At 41.6% G+C, this 21,519-nt stretch overlaps 1 protein-coding gene across 2 annotated transcripts in view; it reads right to left on the bottom strand.

The window, feature by feature from the left end:
- Positions 1 to 21,519, bottom strand: part of nudcd1 (NudC domain containing 1) — a 118,332-nt gene that overhangs the window by 66,682 nt on the left and 30,131 nt on the right. The window contains exons 2-5 of one of the 2 annotated variants that reach the window (XM_043688747.2): positions 19,788 to 19,942; positions 9,131 to 9,316; positions 6,231 to 6,411; positions 2,657 to 2,845 (exon numbers count right to left, since the gene is read on the bottom strand). In XM_043688747.2, coding sequence (XP_043544682.2) covers positions 2,657 to 2,845; positions 6,231 to 6,411; positions 9,131 to 9,316; positions 19,788 to 19,942 — 711 coding nt within the window. The remainder of the gene's footprint in view (positions 1 to 2,656; positions 2,846 to 6,230; positions 6,412 to 9,130; positions 9,317 to 19,787; positions 19,943 to 21,519) is intronic. The other variant, XM_043688748.2, reaches the window with a different exon arrangement.

Here is a 21,519-nt window from a genome sequence, read left to right as displayed (position 1 = left end):
CAGCAGTTCAGGCAGCATCTGAGGAGCAGTAAAATCGACATTTCGGGCAAAAGCCCTTTATCAGGAATACAAGCAGAGTGTCTGAAGGGTGTAGAGATAAATGAGAGGAGGGTGGGGGTGGGGATAAAGTAGCATAGAGTACAATAGGTGAGTGGGGGAGGGGATGAAGGTGATAGGTCAACGGGAGGGTGGAGTGGATAGGTGGAAAAGAAGATAGGCAGGTAGGACAAGTCATGGGGACAGTGGAGCTGGAAGTTTGGAACTGGGGTGAGGCGGGGGAAGGGGAAATGAGGAAACTGTTGAAGCCCACATTGATGCTCTGGGGTTGAAGTGTTCTGAGGCGGAAGATGAGGCTTTCTTCCTCCAGGCGTCTGGTGGTGAGGGACCGGCGGTGAAGGAGGCCCAGGACCCCCATGTCCTCGGCAGAGTGGGAGGGGGAGTTGAAATGTTGGACCACAGGGCGGTGTGGTGGATTGGTGCGGGTGTCCCAGAGATATTCCCTAAAGTACTCTGCTAGAAGGCGTCCAGTCTCCCCAATGTAGAGGAGACCGCATTGGGAGCAACGGATAGTGGTATGCCACAGAGATCGGTGCTGAGTCCACTGCTTTTCATCATTAAATAAATAATTTGGATGTGAACATATGAGGTATGGTTAGTAAGGTTGCAGATGACACCAAAATTGGAGGTGTAGTGGACATAGAAGGAGGTTACCTCAGAGTACAACGGAATCTTGATAAGATGAGCCAATGGGCGGAGGAGTGGAAGATGGAGTTCAACTTAGATAAATGTAAGGTGCTACATTTTGGAAAGGCAAATCAGGACTGGACTTATACTCTTAATGGTAAAGTGACCTTGGAGTGCAGGTTCATAGTTCCTTGAAAGTAGAGTCCCAGGTAGGTAGGATAGTAAATGCGGTGTTTGGTGTGCTTAACTTTACTGGCCAATGCAGTGAGTATAGGAGTTGGGAGGACATGTTGCGACTGTACAGGACATTGGTTAGGCCACTTTTGGAATACTGCGCTCAATTCTAATCTTCCTGCTGTAGAAAGATGTTGTGAAACTTGAAAGAGTTCAGAGAAGATTTACAAGGATGTTGCCAGGGTTTGAGCTATAGGGAGAGGCTGAATAGACTGGGGCTACAATCCCTGGAGCATTGGAGGCTGAGGAGAGACCTTATAGAGGTTTATAAAATCATGAGGAGCATGGATAGGATGAATAGCTAAAGTATTTTCCCCTGGATGGGGGAAGTCTAAAACTAGAGGGCGTAAGTTTAAGGAAAGGGGGAGGGGGAGATTTAAAAGGGACCTAAGGGGCAGAGGGTGGTGCATGTATAGAAGGAGCTGCCAAAGGAAGTGGTGGAGGCTGGTACAATTACAACATTTAAAAGGCAAACATTTCGTCCCCTGGCTAGGTGACATCATCAGTGCTTGGGAGCCTCCTGCGAAGCGCTTCTTTGATGTTTCCTCCAGTGTTTATAATGGTCTGTCCCTGCCGCTTCCGGTTGTCAGTTTCAGCTGTCCGCTGTAGTGGTTGGTATATTGGGTCCAGGTCGATGTGTTTGTTGATGGAGTTTGTGGATGAATGCCATGCCTCTAGGAATTCCCTGGCTCTTCTCTGTCTGGCTTGCCCTATGATAGTAGTGTTGTCCCAGTCGAATTCATGTTGCTTGTTGTCTGCGTGTGTGGCTACTAAGGATAGCTGGTCGTGTCGTTTTGTGGCTAGTTGATGTTCATGTATGCGGATTGTTAGCTGTCTTCCTGTTTGTCCTATATAGTGTTTTGTGCAGTCCTTGCATGGTATTTTGTACACTACATTAGTTTTGCTCGACCAGCTATCCTTAGTAGCCACACACGCAGACAACAAGCAACATGAATTCGACTGTGACAACACTACTATCATAGGGCAAGCCAGACAGAGAACAGCCAGGGAATTCCTCGAGGCATGGCATTCATCCACAAACTCCATCAACAAACACATCGACCTGGACCCAATATACCAACCACTACAGCGGACAGCTGAAACTGACAACCGGAAGCGGCAGGGACAGACCACTATAAACACCGGAGGAAACATCAAAGAAGCGCTTCGCAGGAGGCTCCCAAGCGCTGATGATGTCGCCTAGCCAGGGGACGAAACGTTTGCAACAAAAACTTCCAGCTCGGCGAACAGAACCACAACAACGAGCACCCGAGCTACAAATCTTCGCACAAACTTTGAATTTAAAAGGCATCTGGATGAGTATAAGAAAAAGAAGGTTTTAGAGGGATATGGGCCAAATGCTTGCAAATGGGATTAGATTAATTTAGGATATTTGGTTGCTATAGATAACTTGGACTGAAGGGTCTGTTTCCATTCCGTACAACTCTATGGCTCTAGGTTCCTGTAGAACATAAAAGGAGGATACAGACCAGTTTGACCTTATGGCTTGTTTCTGTGTTGGAATATTTGCAATTACATACAGGAAATCAAAAATGTCAAAAACAAAAAACAAAGCATCATAAAGTGAAAGAACAGGTAACATTAATAATGTACCTCATCACTTCACAGATACTGGCTGAACTGCTATGTAGTTTCTTCAGTTTTGATTTTTCAAAAATTATATTCTGCTAAAGCAGGAATATGAAGAATTAAAAGCCGCACCAGCATGAAATCTGACCTTTTTTCTGGTTGGTGTCCATTTTCTCCAATTTCTGTTCCTCTACACATTTTCCGTCAATCTGGACAAACTTGAAAGGTTTGTCAGAAGCTATCATCAGGCCAGTGCCATCCTGCTCTACAGCTGCATAATGCGGAGCTAGTTTCCCACGTAGAGTTCGGTGCCTTGAAACTTCATATTTGTTGCTCTCTGCAAATAAAAACATAAGAAAAAAAGCATATAATACACAAGGAAAGAGTAACATTTTTTAACAAGACAAGTGAGAAAATGCATTGACCACTGAACATGAAGAAATTTTCTCACTTCTCTCCTACATTAAATAATTCAGGAAAGTGTTTCTACAACCATCCTCTGCAGCCTTGCTGAAGGGGCCATTCTTCAATTATGATCCCAGCAAATTATCTGGCAAGCTATTAGATCATTCAGACACTTCAGCCAACTTATCCTCATGAATCTTGATTTCAATTTCACCTGCGTTCAGAAGTCATGTTACTTCAAATCAGAAAGGGAACCCTCACTTGGTTTCTTTCCTTATCCCATCCCAGGACGCAGGAACCAAGCGTGGCTAATCAACGCCTTGTCTGAGACTAGCTATACTGCCACAAGCAAGGAACTTCCCACCAAAGCAAAATATTAAGGATGCTGGATAACTGAAATAAAAACAGAAATTGCTGGAGAAATGCAACAGTTCTGCCAGCATCTGTGGAAAGAAAACAAAGGAGTTCACGTGTTAAGTCCAAAGTCCCTTCTACAAAAAAAGAACTTGAACTTAGCAATTACACCATTTAGACCACTTACGAGCCCAGCATTTGGGACATTTTGCTCAAAATGCTCTGGACCATTTCAAAGGAGCAATCACTCAATGTCCTTCCTTTCAAAGGCTACTCAATTAAAGCACAGAAGCATCTGTCATCTAGATTTAATACATTTGACAGCAAGACTTTGTTGAAGCATTCAGAGCTCAATATAGTTATTTCAGAGGAGATAGAATACAAAGATCCAAAGCATATAGCCAAACAATGATACTGCAATATAGCCAAAGGATCAGCAGCATTCACAGAGGATTGTAAAGTTTGGCAACTTCTTTACTTGCCCCTAGTATTCTTTCCCTACTCTTGTAATGCAAAATTTATACGCAAATCCACCACATCGCACTGCCAAACATTACACCTACATGTACCAACCTGCTGCTGAAAACCTCTCAAACATTTTAATTACCTCAGGACCTGACCATTTCAATGTTCACTGGCTGGCTTCTCATCCTTCACCTGCTATGAACTTAAGCTCATATTGAACTCTGGTATCCTTGAACCAACTTGCATCAAGTTTCACCTCCTCAGAACTGCATGTTCACTGGCCATCATTGATTCCTAGCTCAGCAAAGTATTGGTTTTAAAATATTCATCCTATGCTTAAATTCCTGTATGGCCTTCCCCGGCTCTCTCTGTAACATTTTCCAACCCTACAACCCTAAGAACTCTGATTTTCTTGCATCTGGCCTGTTCTGTGTTCCCTATTCCCTTTTCCCCAAAGATGAAGTGATGTACATTCCCGATATAAACAAAAATTGAAACCAGTAGTCTGCATTTGTTATGAATCAACCATTATTCTACTAACAGTGTGTCACAAAACTGAAACATTGAACAAGTTGTTAAATTTGAATCGTCTGTTAAATTATTCAATATGCTGTTCATCCTTTGCTTATTTCACATCTTAATTTAAATTTACCAGTGCTCCTTAGACAGCATGTTCCAAACCTATGACTACTAACATCCACAAGGACAAGGGCAACAGATACATGGGAAACACCACCAACTGCAAGTTCCCTTCCAAGCCAAGTTATGGCTTCTGCTGGGTCAAGGTCCTGGAACTCGACTCTTCCAAGATCCACCTATTGTAGGGTAATATGGCCTGGCCCAGCCAACAAAGCCTAAACCCCCTCAACGGATGTTTAAAAATTGACTAATTGTAAACTCCCACAAATTGAATCCTTAAAATTCAGCATTCACTCAACTTCTTGATCAATATCAGCAGCTATGTAGGACAGTCCTCTCCAACTAATTGCATTGGAGCCCGAGCAATATTGAAACATACCAGAACTGGTTACCAAAGCTAAATGCATAATCAAGCATTTGAAGTAGAACTTTCAGAACAAAAAAATGCCACAGAAATGTAAACTCCTTACAGTCACAGAATCCCTACAGTGTGGAAGTAGGGTATTCGGCCCATCGAGCAACCCACTCAGACCATTTCCCTTCCCTATCCCTTTAAACCTGCATTTCCCACGGCCAAACCACCCAACCTGTATATCTTTGGACTGTGGAAGGAAACCGGAGCACATGCAGGAAACCCACACAGACATGGGGAGAATGTCTTTGTGAAGTATGCATACTAATGCAGCCAGAGTCATCGAGATGTACAGCATGGAAATAGACCCTTCGGTTCAATTCGTCCACACCAACCAGATTTCCCAACCCAATCTAGCCCCACCTACCAGCACCCGACGCATATCCCTCCAAACCCTTCCTATTCATATACTCATCCAGATGCCTTTTAAATGTTGCAATTGTATTAGCCTCCACCACTTCTGGCACCCCACACACGCACCACCCTCTATGTGAAAAAGTTACCCCTTAGGTCTCTTTTATATCTTTCCCCTCTCACCCTAAACTTGTGCCCTCTAGTTCTGGACACCCCCATGCCAGGGAAAAGACCTTGTCTATTTACCCTATCCATGACCCTCATGATTTTATAAAACTTTAAGGTCACAATTGAACCCGAATCCCATGCGCTGCGAGGCAGTGCTAACCACTGAGCCACCTTCCTAACAAACATTCCATTAACTCCATTGAAGGTTTGGTGAGCTGCTGCATTCAAATTTTTAAGTATGTATTACAGGCAAACTTGAATTTTTTGATGCGTGAAAATCAATTTGAATTAAAGTAGATGACATACTGGCTGCATAATTTCTGACAATACCAGCTGCAAATTGTTGCTCGACCTCACACAATTGTTGATGCTTCAGCTTGAATGTCATCTAGCCTGCTGGTATTTAACATCTGTATCAACAGATGATGGCATATAAACATTTGACAACAAAATCAATCCGACTCATAAAACCTCTATGTTTTAAGAAAAAGGACAAGCACACTGGAGTCTTTCCAAGATACTGATTTAATCACAGGATTTAGATGGTTGCTGTAAACCACTCATGATTTGGTTCTTGAAGCTTAACAATCTACACACAAATACCAGACTGCTAACCTGGAAGCAGATATCTATTAAACTCAACAAAACTTCATGAATAATGAGCCCAACAATAATGAGCATAAATTTTAATTCCTAAAATTATGGATGAAGACAAAGATAAATAATGTATACACCATTAGTTAAGTCATTTTTAATCTTTGGAGGTTTTAATAGAAATTGTATCGAACTGCTTTGTTTAACATCTGTGCAAAAGGGTTTGAAGTAATGGACTCATAACATTCTAGTTTTGCCTCACTGTGCAAAGATATTACTGAATACAAATTTAAAACAATCATTTTCAGTAAAGAAACAGATGATAACTTACCATTATTTGCATTAGTGATGGTTAGCCAATCTACAGCCGAATGGAACCCACTTCCTCTGATGTTTGACTCATCCTTCTCTGTCCTGAGTAAAACAACATCTATTGAGTGGGTGCTATCTTTAAGGTAAGAATGGCTATGGACTATCACAAAGGGCTCTCCAAGTTCTTGCTGGTACATTATCTGGAAGAGGAGAGTGGTCAAAAGTACAAAAGGTTGGATTTAGACATTCTAAACATTACAAGATGAATCTCCAAGTTTCAAAAACCCTACTTTAAAACTGGGTTATTCCATGACAGCTTTCAGACTTCTTCATTGAGATCCTAACAGTCGCATTAAGATGGAAACTATAAGGATCTTGAAGTTTTTGCAATGATTTGAGATTTCAGTCACAAATTAATATCACAAAGAGGTCAGAAACATTATGTGCAGAAACATCAAGATTTTCTTTCCTTGCAAGCAGAATCTGGAAGGACTAAAATACTCTCAGAATTCCCAAAGTTGTAGTTTTCCTCTGAAAAATCTTTGGGTACTGTACTTTGCAAATATCAGTACAAAAAGAACACTTTTATAAATATCAAGATCAGAATATCAAACTTAGCTCCTGGCCTTAACGTTGTGAAACAACACAAATAAACCCAACAGACTGGATGAGCCAATTAGCCTGTTTCTGAATTATAGATTCTATGTAATGCTCTGGCATGTCTGTAGACAAGTAACAGTTTGAGCTTTTGTGTGAAAGCAACTTAAGTGCTCAAGGCCAGAATTTTATTTTAAATCAGAACAAAGCACCAACTGAACCATATAGGTTTTAATAAAAAGGATCAAATAAAGGTCAGCAAAATTGTAAAATGTGCAACAAAATACGTGCAAAATTCTAAGTTACGGAGGGTTGTCACAAGTTAAATAAGGAAAGATTGTGCCCTTTCTGAATACTGTGCAGAGTTCTGGTCACTGTGTTAGAAAAAGAATAAAAAAGCACTGGGGAAGATACAAAAAAAGACTTACTTACATGATAATACAACTGGGAGGTTATAAGTATCAACAAAATACTAAAAACAAGTTAGAGCCCTTTCTCCCGAGAATATAGAAGGCTGAAGGATGATCTGATACAAGATTTTAAAATTATGAAGTGGTTTGACAGGTTAAATGGAGAGAAAATGTTTCCACTTGCGAGGCAATTAAACACTATGGGTCTTATATAAAAGGTACCAGTCAATAACAAATCCATTAGGGAAGTCACCTGCAACGTCTTTACCCAAAAAGAGGTTAGAATGTGGAACTTGTCACCCATAGTAAAAGGTTTCATGTGATTGAAGGATATGTTAAAGGGAAGGAGGAAAGACCATAAGACATAGGAGTATAAATTAGGCCATGCAGCCCATCAAATCTGCTCCACTATTCAATCATGGTTGACAAGTTTCTCAACCCCATTCTTCTGCTTTCTCACTGTAACCCTTGATACTCAAGAACCTGAGTCTTAAACGTACTGAATGACTTGGCCTCCCCAGCCTTCTGTAGCAATGAATTCCGTAGATTCACCACTCTCTGGCTGAAGAAGTTTCTCTTTATCTCCGTTCTAAAAGGTCTTCCCTTTACTCTAAGGCCGTCTCTCCTACCAATGGAAATATCTTTTCAACATCTACTCTGTCCAGACCATTCAGTATTCTGTATGTTTCAATTATATACCCTCTTATCTTTCTGAATTCTATGGAGAATAAACCCAGAGAACATATGAGGAACACAGCTTTTCGGTCCTGGAACAATTCTCGTGAACCTTCTCCGAAGATGCTCCAGGGACAGTACATCCTGAGATATGGGTCCCAAAACTGGGTACAATACTCCAAATGTAGTCTAACCAGAGCCTTATAGAGCCTCAGAAGTACATTGCTGCTTTTATATTCAAGTCCTCTCAAAATAAATGCCATCATTGCATCTGCCTTCCTAACTACTGACTCAACCTGCAAGTTTACCTTGAGAGAAAGGTTTGTAAATATGTTCATTAGCTGAGGTGATGATGAATGGAGGAGGCTTGTGTGTAGTACTTATACCAGCATGGACCAACTTGGTCAAATGACTTCTTAAATATTCATGACTGTATAAAAGAAATTTTCTATCCTAAATTGTTGCTTTGACACAAAGACTAATTCAGACGGAGTCCACTAGATCTTTTAAGGCACTGGAATCTTTTTGGTGGTGTTCTGGCAAAGATTTATCTTTCAAATATTGGGTAAAATAAATTCCATGTGATTAGAAATCTTTTAACATTCAACAGCTTGATTGCAAGCTAAAACACATGGATTATAGAAACTGATCTTTCCTTCCCATCATTGCAGAGAGAGGATTTAGCAATGGGTGAGGCACTGAGGGAATTTATAGATTGTGACATCTTACCGATTTCCCTATCAGCTGAGGTGGTTGTAATACCAGCCACAAGTCTCAATAGAAACAGTTCACACTGTTCAGTGACAAGCCATTTGAAAATACTTTTCACATTAAAAGGAGTTCTGTTTGTGACCAGTAAATTGTGATTATATAATCCCACCATCAGCATATGTATTCAGTCCCACTAAAATCAGCAAAATATCTCAGAGACGGCACAACCAGATCTGATCTTGTACACTAACTGCAAAGGGAGATTTGGGAAATCTCTACTGAAATTCTATTTCAAGGTATTCCCTTTTTGAATATTTTGTTTGGTCAAATTCAGGGCATAGGTTTAATAAAAAGTCAAGTGTGACAAATCCTACAGAGGTGTTAATGCCTTTTTTCCTGCACTTGCTCTCCCATTCAACAGCTGCAAATGATTACTATGTTCCCTCCAAAAACAAAAACCAAACAATAATGCAAAGTTATAAAAGTCCATAAATATTCATAGCTCACTTGCTTAACATTAACTTACCTCCCATTTCTCAATGTTATTTGCTCCACGTTTGCCTGTTCTGATGAGATAAAGCTTTCCTGTTCCATCTGACAAGGATACCCACGAAGGTGATGTAAAATGCATAGAAGCGCAGACTAAGGTATCACAAGATTTAATCTCTGGTGATAGACGGAATACTTCTCGGGGTTTGCTTATTGCAGTATCCTATATGCATTTTAAAAATCAGGACATAAATGAAGATTGGATCAACCAGATTTTAAGAAAAGAAAGCTAAACCAAATTCATGCATCACATTTTCACCTTAGCATAAGTATTCTGAAATGTTACTGGAAGATAGATAAATATACAACTACAGTTTAGCAACTAAAAAAAAATTGGATAAACAGCCTGACAAAGAAAAACATAGGAATTGTAGACTAACAAAAATGAAGGGCCATCTACTTCACCTAACACCCTGCTTGTCAAATGACAAACATGATGGAGCTATTGATCAATCACAGCAATCAATTTCTTAATGAGGCTACAACAGATCCAGACATGAGGTGAGGTGGAGACGACTTGCGAGTCAGAGTCAGAGTCATACAGCAGGGAAACAGACCCTTCAGTCCATGCCAACCAGGTTTCCTAAACTGAACCACTCCTATTTGCTTGCACTTGGTCCATATCCATCTAAACCTTTCCTATCCAAGTACCTGTTCAAATGTCTTTTAAATGTTCTAATTCTACTCACCTCTACCACTTCTTCTGGCAACTCGTTCCATTTACGCACAACCCTTTACGTGAAAAAGTTACCTCTAGGATCCATTTTAAATCTTTCCCCTCTCACCTTAAACCTGTGTCCCCTAGTTTTGGATTTCCTTAACACAGAAAGGAACCTTGGCTGTTCACTTAATCAATGCCCCTCAAGATTTTATAAACTCCACAGCCTCCTAAACTCCCAGCTTGTCCAGCCTCTCATTATAACTCAAACCCTCCAGTAACATCCTTGTAAACCTTTTTTGTACCCTTTCTAATTTAATAACATCCTTCCTATAGCAGGGTGAATAGAATTGTATGCAGTACTCCAAAAGTGCCTTATCAATGTCTTGTACAGACACAAGATGATATCCCAATTCCTGTACTCAATGCTCTGGCCGATGAAGCCAAGTGTGTCAAATGCCTTCTTCACCATCCCGTCTAATGGGACGCCACTTTCAAGAACTGTGTACCTGCACCCCCTAGATTTCCCTGTTTGACAACATTCCCCAAGGCCCTACCATTTACCTTGGAGGTCCTGCCCTGGATTGTCTTTCCAAAATGCAATACCTCACATTTATCTAAATTAATGTCTATTTGCCATTCCTCGCCCACTGGTGCACTTGATCTTCTTCACTGTCCACTATATCACCAATTTTGATGTCATCCACAAATCTACTAACCATGTTTCCAATATTCTCATCCAAATCATTTATATAAACGGATTTAATGCTTTTAGCATAAAGTTGCAAATCTCTCAGATTATTCCAGAATCAGTAGGAATTAATCCTCCTCAAAACATACATAGAAGAAAAAACATAGGGATCATTTCTTGGTTCCTACAGCCAGACAAAACATATAGTTACAGTCCTAGAGAGTCCAAGCTCCACTAAAACTATTCGACATAAGTATACCTCCCAAAAGTGTAGAAATATGGCTATTGTAGCCACTATTAGATGACTGATTATCAGGCATCCAAAGTGGATGTGTGGAGAAAGGTTGGAGACACTGGGTAATGTATAAAGCCTCCCTTTTATGGCTTATATTGATGAATGGTCTATGTATATACGGCTTGTACAGGTACTGACTAATTGCACTGCACAAGTGTTAGACAAGTGAATCATCAACTTTACTTTTCTGCAAAAAATTACAACCAGAAAACATAAAAAAGGGGAAATTCAAAATGTCATTACTAATCCAAAGCTTGTTGTGTGCGTGCAATGAACTATTGGAGCATTGAGTGTGTGGTGCTGGAAAATCACAGCAGGTTAGGCAACATCAGAGGAGCAGGATGATCGACATTTCAGACAGAAGCCCTTCATCAGGAATCAGGCTTTTGCCCGAAATGTCGATTCCCTTGCTCCTCGGATGCTGCCTGACCTTCTGTGCTTTTCCAGTACCACACACTCGACTCTGATCTCCAGCATCTGCTGTCCTCACTTTCGTCTATTGGAACGCTGAGTTAACTCTTAACTATGGTAATGTTATTCTGCAAATTAATTATAAGAATGTAAACATGGAAACAGGAAATCGAAAAGATGTTTGGGAGGCTACAAGATAGGAGAAATGAAGTCAAGCATTAAGTGCATTTCAAAAGCAGGATGGGGATGTCAAAAGACAAAGTTATGGACATTCTGAATGCACACAGCACAACAAAATGCTCATTAGACTTGTCCCCAGGAGAACTTTTGATTTATTGATTTGTGGGATGTGGGCACTGACTGAGCCAGTATTTTATTGCCCATCCCTAGGTACCCTTGAAGTGGTCGAGTGTGTGGTGCTGGTAAAGCACAGCAGGTCGGGCACCATCCGAGGAGAAGGAAAAATCAACGTTTTGGGCAAAAGCCCTTCATCTTTTGCCCAAACATTGATTCTCCTGCTCCTCGGATATGGTCTGACCTGCTGTGCTTTTCCAGAACCACACTCTCGACTCTAATCTCCAGCATCTGCAGTCTTCACTTTCGCCCTTGAGATGGTGGGAAGATGCCTTCTTCAATCAGGTAGACCCACAATGCAGTTAGGGAGGGAGTTCCACATTGCGACCCAATGACACTGATGGAATGACAATACATTTTGAAGTCAGGATGGCCATTGGCTTGAAGGTGGTTTATTTTTTGCCCTTGTCCTTCTAGATGGTCATGGGTCTAGAAGAGGTTGTCTTTGGCACATTTCTGCAGCATATCCTGTAGATAGTATCGGCAGCGTATGTTAATGTCAGTAGTGGGAGTGGAAGTTGATGGTTGTGATGCCAATCAAGTGTGCTGCATCGTTCTGGATGGGGTCAAATTTCTAGAATGTTGTTGGAGCTGCATTCATCCAGACAAGTGGGGAGCATTCCATCACTCCCGACATGTTCCTTGTAGATGGAGGACAGGATTGGGGAATCAGGACGTGAGTTACTTACTGTAGTATGCCTAGTCTCTGACCTGCTTTTGTAGCCATGGTATTTAATATGGATATTTCAGTTCAGTTTCTGCTCAATGGTAAACTACAGGATGTTGATAGTGGGAATTCAATGACATTTACCATCAAGGGCAGTGGCTAGATTAGATTAGATTACATTACAGTGTGGAAACAGGCCCTTCGGCCCAACAAGTCCACACCGACCCGCCGAAGCTCAACTCATCCATACCCCTACATTTACCCATTACCTAACACTACGGGCAATTTAGCATGGCCAATTCACCTGACCTGCACATCTTTAGATTGTGGGAGGAAACCGGAGCACCCAGAGGAAACCCACGCAGACACGGGGAGAATGTGCAAATTCCACACAGTCAGTCGCCTGAGGCGGGAATTGAACCCGGGTCTCAGGCGCTGCAAGTATAGTTACAACATTTACAAGTAATTTAGACAGGTACAGTAATAGGATAGATTCAGAGGGATATGGGCCAAATGCAAGTTTAGTTTGGGAAACTGAGTTGCCATGGATGACTTGAGCTGAAGGGTCTGTTTCCATGCTCTATGACTATGGAAACAGACCTGGGAACACCACCAACTGCAAGTTTATTTCCACTGTGCTACCGTGCCACCCACAAGGCTAGCCTCTTATTGGAGATGGTCATTGCCTGTCATGTGGCACAATTGTTGCTTGCTATTTTTCAGCCCAAACTGCCCTACGGAGAGAGATTTGGCAAACTGAGCCCATATTTTCTAAAGTTTTGACGTACAAGAGGTGATCTGACTGAAACTAAAAAAAAATTTAAAGGGGTAGACAGGGTAGATGCAGGTAAGATCTTTCCTTGTCTGGAGTCTAGAACTGGGGCCATAATTTAAAAATAAAGGTGGATGTCATTTAGGTCCGTGATGAGGAGAAATTCTTTTACTCGTGATTATGAAATTTTGGACTTCTCTATATTGTGGAAGTTCATTCTTTGAGTTTAAGGTACAGAGTGTTACATTTCTGATTCCCAGTGGCAAACAGGCTTTTTAAGCATGGAGCGGGTAAAAGGTATTGAAGTGTTCTGCAGTCATGATGGTATTGAATGTTGGGGCTGAATGGCTTACTCCTGTTGATATATTCCTAACTTTTCCACTCTCCTTTAATTGGACAATGCAATTGCACATCCCCCCCATATTGGCATCATTATGCAGAAAAAAATGCCAATACTGTTTCTTAGTAAGTCCTTTACAACTTTGTAAAACTTCAGCTAAAAAGATTTCAGAGTCCAGATCAGCTAATTTATTCAACCATCAAGATCAACAGATTGTAGCATCAGTAGTTCAAGAAAAGCAGTTGTTGTTTTGGACTTCATGTTGCTCACAGTTAGATTCTAGTTACCAATGTGTTGTTCCCAGAACAGAAATCCACCAAAATATCTCAAGCAAAACAATTTACTTGTTCCTTACATTTATTTTAGTGGGTGAGTAGATGGGAAAATCAGTACAAAAGGGTGAAAGTCCAGTCAATCATGTACATTGGATGGGATTTTCTGGTCAGTGGTAAATCAAATGGCACTTGTTGGCCACCTTGCTGACACACAAGGTCTTTGCAGGTTTCTGAGCGGAAAACTGCTCTTATCCAGCATAAGGTACTTTAAGAGTGGGATGAGTATCAGCATGACTCATCAAATAATCAATGACAGAATCCTCACTGAGTCATGCAGAATCTAAACCAGAAGGTATAAAGTAGACAGTACATATAAGATTCAAACCATGATCAAAAAAATCGAGATAAAGTTTGGGAAACACAGGTGGAGTTAGGAAAAACAAAAGATAAAATTTTGAGACAGCCAAAGCAAAAAGCAAGCACATCTCGAATATTAACGTTTGAAAGAATGAGACTTCTCACTTATAAAATTAAATGTTCAGTGCCGGTGAGTCTGTTTAGCTTCTCCACTTAAATATTTCTCAGTAATTTACCCTTTCTTGAAACAAAATTCGAAATGAGTTTCTTTTCTCGTAACCCTGACTTATCTTCTTCTTTGATGGAAATGTGTTGCTGGAAAAGCGCAGCAGGTCAGGCAGCATCTAGGGAACAGGAGAATCGACGTTTCGGGCATTAGCCCTTCTTCAGGAATGAGGAAAGTTGGTCCAGCAGGCCAAGATAAAAGATAGGGAGGAGGGACTTGGGGGAGGGGCGTCGGAAATGTGATAGGTGGAAAGAGGTCAAGGTGAGGGTGATAGGTCAGACTGGGGTGGGGGCGGAGAGGTCGGGAAGAAGATTTCAGGTTAGGAAGGCAGTGCTGAATTTGATGGATTTGACTGAGACAGGCTGGGGGGAGGGGAAATGAGGAAACTGGTGAAATCAGAGTTCATCCCTTGTGGTTGGAGGGTTCCTAGCCGGAAGATGAGGCGTTCTTCCTCCAACCGTCGTTTCGCTGTGGTCTGACGATGGAGGAGTCCAAAGACCTGCATATCCTTGGTGGAGTGGGAGGGGGAATTGAAATGTTGAGCTACAGGGTGGTTGGGTTGGTTGGTCCGGGTGTCCCAGAGGTGTTCTCTGAAACGCTCCGCAAGTAGGCGGCCTGTCTCCCCAATATAGAGGAGGCCACATCGGGTGCAAAGGATGCAATAGATGATATGTGAGGAGGTACAGGTGAATCTGTGGCGGATATGGAAGTTTCCTTTGGGGCCTTGGAGGGAGGTGAGGGGGGAGGTGTGGGCGCAAGTCCTGCACCTCCTGCGGTTGCAGGGGAAGGTGCCGGGAGTGGAGGTTGGGTTGGTGGGGGGTGTGGATCTGACGAGGGAGTCACGGAGGGAGTGGTCTTTACGGAATGCTGATAGGGGAGGGGAGGGAAATATATCCTTGGTGGTGGGGTCCGTTTGGAGGTGGCGGAAATGACGGCGGATGATGCGCTGTACATGGAGGTTAGTGGGGTGGTAGGTGAGGACCAGTGGGGTTCTGTCCTGGTGGCGGTTGGAGGGGCGGGGTTCAAGGGCGGAGGATCGGGAAGTGGAAGAGATGCGGTGGAGGGCTTCTTTCACATGATTTCTCAGTTCCTCTTTGCCTCTTTTCACAAAGGATCAAAGTACAAAATATTACTTCAATAGCTTTTGACCCCTACTTTCAACCAGTCAAAATAATTTTCCCTCTTTAAAGCTTTTCCCTGCTGTCAAAAGTAAAAGTGACATAGAGTGCAAAACTACTTCCAGATATCAGGCTAAAATTAGTCTGCTCTCACCTCCTTTCTCAATATTTACTTCAACAGCCAATGGAAACATGATTTTATACATTACAAAAAAATCAAGCTATGAGATAACCACAAAAGCAGTTTTTAGCCAAATAAAGGGGCCAATCAATGTCATTATTTAAGGCAAAGTTAAAAATCACACAACACCAGGTTATAGTCCAACAGGTTTAATTGGAAGCACACTAGCTTTCGGAGCGACGTTCCTTCATCACTATCACCTGATGAAGGAGTGTCGCTCCGAAAGCTCGTGTGCTTCCAATTAAACCTGTTGGACTATAACCTGGTGTTGTGTGATTTTTAACTTTGTACACCCCAGTCCAACACCGGCATCTCCGAATCATTATTTAAGGCAGCTCAACATAACTAGGAGAGCTTTTTCTATGGTGAACCATAGTCTAACATTTATCCCTAAGTATACAGGCCTTCTATGCCATTAAAAGTGGGTGAAAGTATTGAATAAGACTTGCATCTATTCCTATATTATACTAACAATGAGTGATCTCATGCTTCAGTATTCCACATATGCTAAAAAGTGTGTAGCGTCATTTTGAAGAATGTCAAAACAGATATTAGATTTAAAAAATACTGGAACACGGAAAATAAAAACCAGATGAATAAAATAGTAAAGAAATATTTTGAAACTTGTGGGCTGATACCTGTTTATTGGAAAACACAAATTCCCTTAAAGATATATCAAACTGTTAGTGGATTTAGCTACAGTACTAAGTGTTTAAATCATAACACTGATTCTGATACATGTAATGCAAGATAAATTCATATGGAAAATTATTTTAGAAACTAAAAAGTCTGTTACAAATTTACAGTGATAAAGATTGAGCGCCCATTAAAATTGATCAACAGTAGAAAAAAGAACCCAGCAGTAAGGTGTTAATATATCAGAATTACAGGAATTCTATACAACGGCTCTCATTTATACTTCAACATAGTAAAACACTGAATCAAACATGCTTAATAGAAACAAAAGCCATGTGAGGATATGGTGGGTCAGATGACCAAAAGCTTGTCCAAGAGGTAGGTTTTAAGGAATGACTTAAAAGAGGAAACCAGACAAAAAGGCATAGATAGAAAATTCTAGAGATAAGACAACCTAAGTAGCTAAAGACCATAAATGCTGAGGTGATTAAAATTGAGGATGCTTAAGTGGCTACAACTGGATGAAGACAAAAAACTTGGGGGTGTGGCAGGGGGCTGGCGATAGGGAGGGACAAGACCATGAAGGATTTAGGAAAAAAAATTCCCAAAAAGGTGCGTGCATTAGAAGCTAGCTAATGATTGCTTTTAGATGTGTCATTTAAGTCCAGCATTTAGCTTTGTACTTGCCATTTTAACAACTGTGCTGCAAACTAATCAGTCAGTGTTGCAGATTAATCTCCGTGGACTCTACAGTTGCAAGAAAAAAAACCTGAAAAATTCTAGACAAATGGAATTCAATTAGCCTTTTCTCACAAATACAGAAGAATTAACCTAAATGACTAACTCAATTATTTCCCCCAACATCTGCAGCAGACAGTCTATTAACATCTTATTCAAATAATGTTCCTTTCAAACTCAATTCTAGTGCCTTTACACCTACTCACGCATTCTCATTGATCCATAACAATTGTAACATTAACACAGGTTCTTTAAAAAAAGGCATTGTTTTCAGTTTTAAGGCTTGACTCTGAAGCACAGTGACATTTGTAGTTAAGAATTTGGATCCCACAAAAAACCAGAGGACAGAAATGGGCAGTTGAGTGATTTTCTGGCAGGACTGTTTAAGAAAGAATGATGGTTAGGGCTTCAAGAAATACTCTTGCTGTATAAAAAGTGCCATGGAATTTTCAAGTAGTGGCTGGTAGATGAATCTGGATTTAATACATTATCTGCAGTACTGTGAACAGCTTTGGTCTCCTTACTTAAGGAAGGTTATGTTTTGGAGGCAGTTCAAATAAGATTTGCTAGATTGATAGCTGGAATGAGCAGGTTGTCCTGATGATTCATGGATAGTCTGGGCTGTTTCCAATACTGTTTAGAAGAGTGAAGGACAACTTGATTGAAGCATACAAGATCCTGAAATGCCCCGACAAGATGGAAATGGTAAGAATATTTCAACATGAAGGAGTTCTGAGATCTAGAGGGCACTGTTTAAATTGAAAAGTCTTCCTTCTAGAACACAGATTGGAAGAAACATTTTATCAGTAGGTAGTGCAACTTCAAAATTCATCTCCTTAGAAGGCAGTACAGGCAGAGTCATCGAAATTTTAAGGTGGAGGTAGATAAATTCTTACTCAGCAATAGTTTTTGCAGATAGGCAAGAATGTGGAGTTCAAAACAAACAAATCAGCCATGATTTTATTGAATGGTAGAGCAATCTCAAAGAGACAAATGACCTACTTCTGCTTGTAGTTCCTTTGTTCATACCTGCAATACGTACACTCCATTTAGGAATTAGAACAAAAGAACAAATAGCCAACACTGATTTAAAAGGAAAGACCTTCACTGACAAAAAAAAACTGCCTCCTTTGAGAATACTGCAAAATGTTTCAGTAAACTAAATCCCATGCTACAGTTTATTTAGATTTTTAGAATGCAATAGATATGAAAAAGCTCCAAGGTAAAAGCACACAAATTCAGGTTAAAGGCAACATAAGCAACTCTTGTATTAAAAAAAGGAAAAAGAATCATCAATGAACTTCAGGATGTACTGTCAAGACTAAGTGAGGAATTGTGTTGGTTGTAATATCAAAAGAACAAATGCATTTGACTCTAATGCCCACAAGTTGTCTGAATACACAAATCAATAATGGTTTTCAAAACATTCTGCCAATGTTCAAAACATACCACACAAAATGTTCATACACAAGTGCTATTAAAAAGTTGGGAACAATATGTTTGCATGGATAGAAAACTGGTTAGTGCACAGGAAGCAAAAAATAGGGATAAACTAGACATTTTCAAGCTTGCAGGTGAAACAAGTGGAGTTCCACAAGGATCAGTATTGGGCCCTCGGCTACTTGCAATCTATATTAATGACTTGAACAAAAAGACCCAATAGGGTGTACCCACGTTTGCTAACAGTATATAGTTAGGTGCATATAAGCTTCAGTAAGGACATAAAAGCAGAGATGGCTCAGTGGTTAGCACTACTGCCTCACAATGCCCGAGACCTGGATTCAATTCCACCTTCAGATGACTGTCTGTGTGGAGTTTGCACATTTTCCCCGTGTCTGAATGGATTTCCTCCGGGTGCTCTGGTTTCCACCCACAGTCCATAGATGGACCATAGAGGGTAGGTGGATTGCTCATGCTAAATTGCCCATAGTGTCCAGGGATATGCAGGCTAGGTGGGTTAGCCTTGGGGAAAGCAGGGTCATGGGGTTGGAGTAGGGATATGGGTCTGGGTGGGATTCTCTTCAGAGCATTGGTGTGGACTCAATGGGCTGAATGGCCTGCTTCCACACTGTATGGATTCTATGAAAAAGGGTGCAAAGAGATCGAGAAGGTTGAACAAATGGGCAAGGTGAGAATAGATGGACTAGAGTATGAGAAAGCACAAAGTTATTCATTTCGATATTAAGAATACAAAAGCAGAATTGTTTGTACAAAGGCATGAAATTTCTAAAAATGTTGAAGTTCCAAGAGACTGGCATACAAGTAACAAAAAGTTAGCACACTGGTACAGCAAGTAATCAGGGTAGGAAACTGCAAATTAGCCTTTACTGCAAGGGGATCGAGTACAAGAATAATGAAGTCTTGCTACCGTTCCATACAGCTTTAGTGAGACCACACCAGAATTAGTGTGTGCAGACCTTGTCCCAATAATTTAGAAAGGATGTATCTCTACCGAAAGCAGTACTGCAAATGTTCACTATATTTGTTTCTAAGTCAAGAGGGGCACACCCACTGTACCAGAAAAGTCCCTCACTAAGGAACGTGGGGAGATTGTGGGAAAGCACAGTTAAGGCCAATAATCACAATGGTTGAATGCAATGGCAAGCTCAAGGCACTCTGTGTTCTAGACTTGCTCCTTTGCTTCGTGAATGGACTGCAGGCTTATAGTTCCCAAGGGAGAAAGCAAACAATGTTAAAGATGGAAAATTACTGAAGTTTTAGACCAAATCTCTTTCAACAATTTCCTCTCAATTCAAATTCAATTCTTTCCAGGAAACTGTTCCTATAGAAAGTGCAGATATTTGAACTGGCAGCTTCCATCAAGGTGGTAAAAGTTTAATTTCTCAATCCTTCACAAGTTCGCAATATTTATCATTTTAAAGATGCTAACTGGAGATACAATTAGACAAACTTACCAACGTGATGTCCAGATGCATGATTCTCTCATGCTGATCAATATAATAGACACTGTCTGGATACCACCTGTCACAGTGCAGATAGTTGTACATGCCAAAGACACACATATGGTCCAAGGTGTACTGATCTTCTCGAAGTTTCACTTCAGCTACAGCTAAACAAAAATACACCAAAAGCATGATCAGAATAACCATCAGAACTGACACAACTCTTTCCCCCACACTCGAGAGTTCAATTCATTTCTAGCTGGCTGCTTAGCTGAATTTTTTCAATGTTTGAAACAGAATCATTCTGCCCAAAAAAAATGCATTGGCATATAAAAATAAAATCAATACCTTTGAGACACAAAAATCAGTACAATTAGTCCATGTGTATACCATGAGATACTGAAAGATAATACATAAATTAATTTCTTTTTTTCTATGTTTGCAGATAGTTTATGACAAAAAAAATTGCAGATGGTGGAATCCTAAGTCGAAAAGCAGGAGACTGGAAGAACACAGCAAGCCAGGCAGCAAGAGGAGGTGGAGAAGTCGACATTCTAGGTATAACCCTTCCTGAAGTGGGTTCTGGATCAGTGGTGCTGGAAGAGCACAGCAATTCAGGCAGCATCCGAAAAGCTTCGAAATCGACGTTTCGGGCAAAAGCCCTTCATCAGGAATAAAGGCAGACAGCCTGAAGCGTGGAGAGATAAGCTAGAGGAGGGTGGGGGTGGGGAGAGAGTAGCATAGAGTATAATAGGTCAGTGGGGGAGGAGATGAAGGTGATAGGTCAGGGAGGAGAGGGTGGAGTGGATAGGTGGAAAAGGAGCTGGGCAGGTCGGACAAGTCCGGACAAGTCAAGGGGATCGTGTTGCTGGAGGTTAGAAACTAGGATGAGGTGGGGGAAGGAGAAATGAGGAAGCTGTTGAAATCCACATTGATGCCCTGGGGTTGAAGTGTTCCGAGGCGGAAGATGAGGCGTTCTTCCATGCATCTGGTGGTGGCGGAAATGTCGGCGGATGATTTGGTTTATGCATCCGCCAACATTTCCACCACCTCCAAACAGACCCCACCACCAGGGATATATTTCCCTCCCCACCCCTCTTCGCCTTCCGCAAAGACCGTTCCCTCCGTGACTACCTGGTAGGTCTACGCCCCCCTACGACCCACCCTTCCATCCTGGCACCTTCCCCTGCCACCGCAGGAACTGTAAAACCTGTGCCCACACCTCCTCCCTCACCTCCATCCAAGGCCCTAAAGGAGCCTTCCACATCCATCAAAGTTTTACCTGCACATCCACTCATATCATTTATTGTATCCGTTGCTCCCGATGCGGTCTCCTCTACATTGGGGAGACTGGGCGCCTCCTAGCAGAGCACTTTAGGGAACATCTCCGAGACACCCGCACCAATCAACCAAACCGCCCCGTGGCTCAACATTTCAACTCCCCCTCCCACTCTGCCGAGGATATGGAGGTGCTGGGCCTCCTCCACCGCCGCTCCCTCATCACCAGATGCATGGAAGAAGAACGCCTCATCTTCCGCCTCGGAACACTTCAACCCCAGGGCATCAATATGGATTTCAACAGCTTCCTCATTTCTCCTTCCCCCACCTCATCCTAGTTTCTAACCTCCAGCAACACGATCCCCTTGACTTGTCCGGACTTGTCCGATCTGCCCAGCTCCTTTTCCACCTATCCACTCCACCCTCTCCTCCCTGACCTATCACCTTCATCTCCTCCCTCACTGAC

This window comes from Chiloscyllium plagiosum, unplaced genomic scaffold (assembly GCF_037043375.1).
Source record: "Chiloscyllium plagiosum isolate Xiang-an unplaced genomic scaffold, Cpla_swu_hap1 HiC_scaffold_4, whole genome shotgun sequence".
NCBI lineage: Eukaryota > Metazoa > Chordata > Chondrichthyes > Orectolobiformes > Hemiscylliidae > Chiloscyllium > Chiloscyllium plagiosum.
This window is presented reverse-complemented; position numbering and strand designations above follow the sequence as displayed.